The sequence below is a fragment of the Microtus pennsylvanicus genome, chromosome 9, assembly GCF_037038515.1.
Source record: "Microtus pennsylvanicus isolate mMicPen1 chromosome 9, mMicPen1.hap1, whole genome shotgun sequence".
Classification (NCBI taxonomy): domain Eukaryota; kingdom Metazoa; phylum Chordata; class Mammalia; order Rodentia; family Cricetidae; genus Microtus; species Microtus pennsylvanicus.
This window is the reverse complement of record NC_134587.1, coordinates 85,282,233-85,285,860: the sequence shown is the minus strand read 5'-3', so window position 1 is coordinate 85,285,860 and position 3,628 is coordinate 85,282,233. Positions and strand designations below refer to the sequence as shown.

The following is a 3,628-nucleotide window of genomic DNA, read 5'->3' as shown; positions in this document are numbered from 1 at the left end:
CAGCTACTTGCTCCCTTTGTGAGCCGTGCGCTTTGGCGTCTCCACTTGGGCGCATTACCCAGAGCCCTGTAAGCGCGATTGTTTCTCCCTTTCTAATGACATTTACCGGATCAAAACATGCTGTTAATTCGATCAGAAGGCTTCACCCTCCCTAACAAAGCCACAATAATTTCTCCTGAAGTTTGTTAAATTGACCAAAATTAGGCAAATGAATAGGGGTCTGTAGGCGCCCCCTCACGCAGGTGACGTCGCATAATGCTCGCCTGGGCCAGCTGCATTCCCCCTTTCTTCTCGACTCACTCTTCTCCGTGTTGCCCCCCCAATACTCCCACCCCCTCACACACACGCACACACACATACACTCACACACGCCCGTCTCTCCTCCACCCCATCCCAGGCATTATTAAAATTTAGCCCAATGAAACTATTCATACTTTTCAATGGACATTTTCCTATAGGATAATAGGCTACAAATTGAGCCTCTCCCCCCTCCCGGAGAAAAGAGCCGGAGTGGGGGAGGAGAAAGAAGCGGACGACTTGGTCAGGGACTAAGGGGGTGGAGAGTCGCGTGCCAAAGGCCCGCGGGAGGGGCGAAGCGAGGCGGGAGCCTCGTGTGCCAGCCGCAGCCCCACACCTGCCGGGATGTCCGGACAAATAAAGCGGTGTAAACAAAAAGGGGGGAGATGGACATGTCACCAAGTCGTGTGAGAAAAGCCTGGGAACAAACGGGGCGCCTCCGTCTCCAGGAGCTCTCCCTTGAACCCGGCGGAACAGCCTATTAAAGGCTTACTTAATTACTTTAATGACTCTGGACAGGCTTTAAAACGCACTCGGCGCTGGGACCGCAGGCTTGCTGGGATTTGTAAACAGGCGATCGTGTGAGACTCAGCGGTGGGACTAAAGGAAGCGACACTGTTTTGTGAGGGTCCTCACCCCCCGGTGCCTGCGGCCACTGCGCCCCTGCGCTCCACGCCTGCTAAGGCTGCAGGCGCTCGCTTGGTCCGCCGGCCCCAGTTTCTCGCCTCCTGCCTCCTATTCCGGAGGTGGCTGTTCCCATGCAAATGCTGTTCCCAGACGGATCACGTGTCCTTTGAAGAGCCACGTGGATTAACAAAGCTGATCTGCCCCCAGCTAGCCCCCCTCGGCTGCTAAATTTTTTTTCCCCTTAAGTTCTTTAAAACTGGCCTTGAATGCGTACAAGCTCCAAACGCAGAATCCCTAATCCTATGGAATAATTCAACTCGTGAGAATGCACTTGCAGTCCTAGATGACTGCTTTATAAAAGCAGCCTCCTCGGACCTGGGAGGCTGCAGTCTACCTGAGACACTCAAAAGAGGCACACGAGGTGGAACGTGGACGAGTGCCTCGCGCCACCGCCTCTGCCGAGGGCGCACGGAGACCAGGATGTCAGACAGGCTCAAGGAACGCAAAGTGAGTCCTTGCGCTCTGGTGGAGGAAGAGTGTGTCTCACCCACCGGCCACCTGGCTGGATCGATGACAAAGATGTGCCACCCGGGACTTTAAGTGTGGAGGAATTCAAGTGGTTTGGAAAGGGGACAGAGAAAGGACAATTGAGGAGATGCTCGCCCTAGACGGCTGGTGGCCACATCCTCAAAGCCCTGGCACTTAGCTCAGAGGAGTGGCAGGGATGTGTACGTAGGGAGGCTGAAAGGCAAGCGCGCCAACACCGGCTCCAGAGAGCAAAGCTCTCTTGGTCTAGTGTGGTGGGGCAGGTTTGGGGCGTCTCTTAGGGTTGGCGAATTGGCGAACCTCTCTGACACACAGCCTTGAATGACCCCTTGGGCAAAGTCATTCTAAAAGTAAAAACTTCTGTTTACAGAAAACCCCGGTTTCTCATAAAGTTATAGAAAAGCGGCGGAGGGACCGAATCAACCGCTGCTTGAACGAGCTGGGCAAGACAGTCCCCATGGCCCTGGCGAAACAGGTAACGTTTGCGGTGTTGGGAACTCTCCACTGCCACTCTCCTTGGGGCCCCAGGACTCTGAGGACGCAGCTGGCCTTAGGAAACTCGCCACTCCTTAGGGAACTTGGCGCCAGCATCCTCTGGCTGTCCCTCTGCAGAAAACAGAGTGTGGCCCAACAGCTACGTGGATCAGTGGTGGGTGGGACACTGCGAGCTTCCTTCCTCCTTTTGCAGAGTTCCGGGAAACTGGAGAAGGCGGAGATCCTGGAGATGACAGTCCAGTACCTCAGAGCTCTGCACTCTGCGGATTTCCCCCGGGGAAGGGAAAAAGGTGGGCAAAGAAAACCTGGGCAGGGAGCTTGCGCCACGCGGGGACCTAGGGCCTGGAAGTGAAGGGGGGTCCGGGAGCAATTGGCTAGAGCGAAGCAGTCAGAGCCTGTCCTGAGAATGCACCTGCTAGGTACCAAGGGGGAACATCTAAAGATGCAGGTCTATTGCTCCCCGCAGGTGGGGTTTGTTGGGGCAGAAATGCAGCGGGGTTTCTAGGGAGACCGAGGAGAGGAGAGTGAGAACCTCAAATGGGAATCTAGCCCAAACTATATACGTGTGCCCCTTCTCTTTTTCTTTCTTCCTTCCTACCGTCTTTTTTGCCAACCCGGCAGAGCTTTTAGCAGAGTTTGCCAACTACTTCCACTATGGTTACCACGAGTGCATGAAGAACCTGGTGCATTATCTCACCACCGTGGAGCGGATGGAGACCAAAGACACCAAGTATGCGCGCATCCTCGCCTTCTTGCAATCTAAGGCCCGGCTGGGCGCAGAGCCGGCCTTCCCAACTCTCTCGCTCCCGGAGCAGGATTTCTCCTATCAGCTGCATCCCGCAGGTCCGGAGTTTGCCGGCCACAGTCCAGGCGAGGCCACCGTGTTCCCGCAGGGGGCTACGCCGGGGTCACTGCCCTGGCCTCACGGTGCGACCCGCAGCCCAGCACTGTCTTACTTGTCCAGCGCGCCGGTACCTCTCCCCAGCGCCGCGCAGCAACACAGCCCCTTCCTGGCTCAGGTGCAGGGCTTGGACAGGCATTACCTCAATCTGATCGGCCATGCCCATCCCAACGCCCTCAACTTGCACACGCCCCAGCACCCGCCGGTGCTCTGACACCCACCCACTGCCTAGATTACTTTGCGGTTTGGTGGCTGATTGAGACAAGCACTGTATATATTGTACATGTGTAAATAGTGTGTCAACAAAATCTGGATGGGAGACCGCCAAGAGCCAATTAGCCTTCTGAAGGACCTCCCCTACCAATAAACACGTTGTGCGAAAGACCTCAAAATGGAGTTCTTTGTTACCTTCTGCTCATCCACAAACCATCCACCCCAATTGTCTTATAAGGAAACACACGGCTGCTAGGAGCTCGGGTGGTGACATTCAGTAGTTTACAGAGTCGGAGACAGAGGGAGGCTAAATGGAAGCTTAAGCAGACATTAGAGTTGTCCTTTAGGGGTAAGAGACTTGGCTCTGGGATGCTCAAGCCCATACCCTCCTCTCTTGTACCTGACAAGCACAGAAGCCTGGAACTTGGCACTAGGTTCTCAGAATATGCAAATGAAAAGACAACCCACCCTTAAACTGGTTTGGGCCAACTTTTGCTAGCTGGGACCTGGAGGCCCTTCTTACCTCTAGGCAATCTCACACAAGCCCCA

General features: G+C 55.0%; 1 protein-coding gene across 1 annotated transcript; it reads left to right on the top strand.

Annotated features, from left to right (window-relative positions):
* Positions 1–1,404: 1,404 nt before the first annotated feature.
* On the top strand, positions 1,405–3,080 carry Helt (helt bHLH transcription factor). The gene is made up of 4 exons (XM_075984547.1): positions 1,405–1,431; positions 1,841–1,945; positions 2,159–2,255; positions 2,587–3,080. The coding sequence occupies exons 1-4, from the start codon at positions 1,405–1,407 to the stop codon at positions 3,078–3,080; spliced, it is 723 nt and encodes a 240-aa protein (XP_075840662.1).
* The last annotated feature ends 548 nt before the right edge of the window (positions 3,081–3,628 follow it).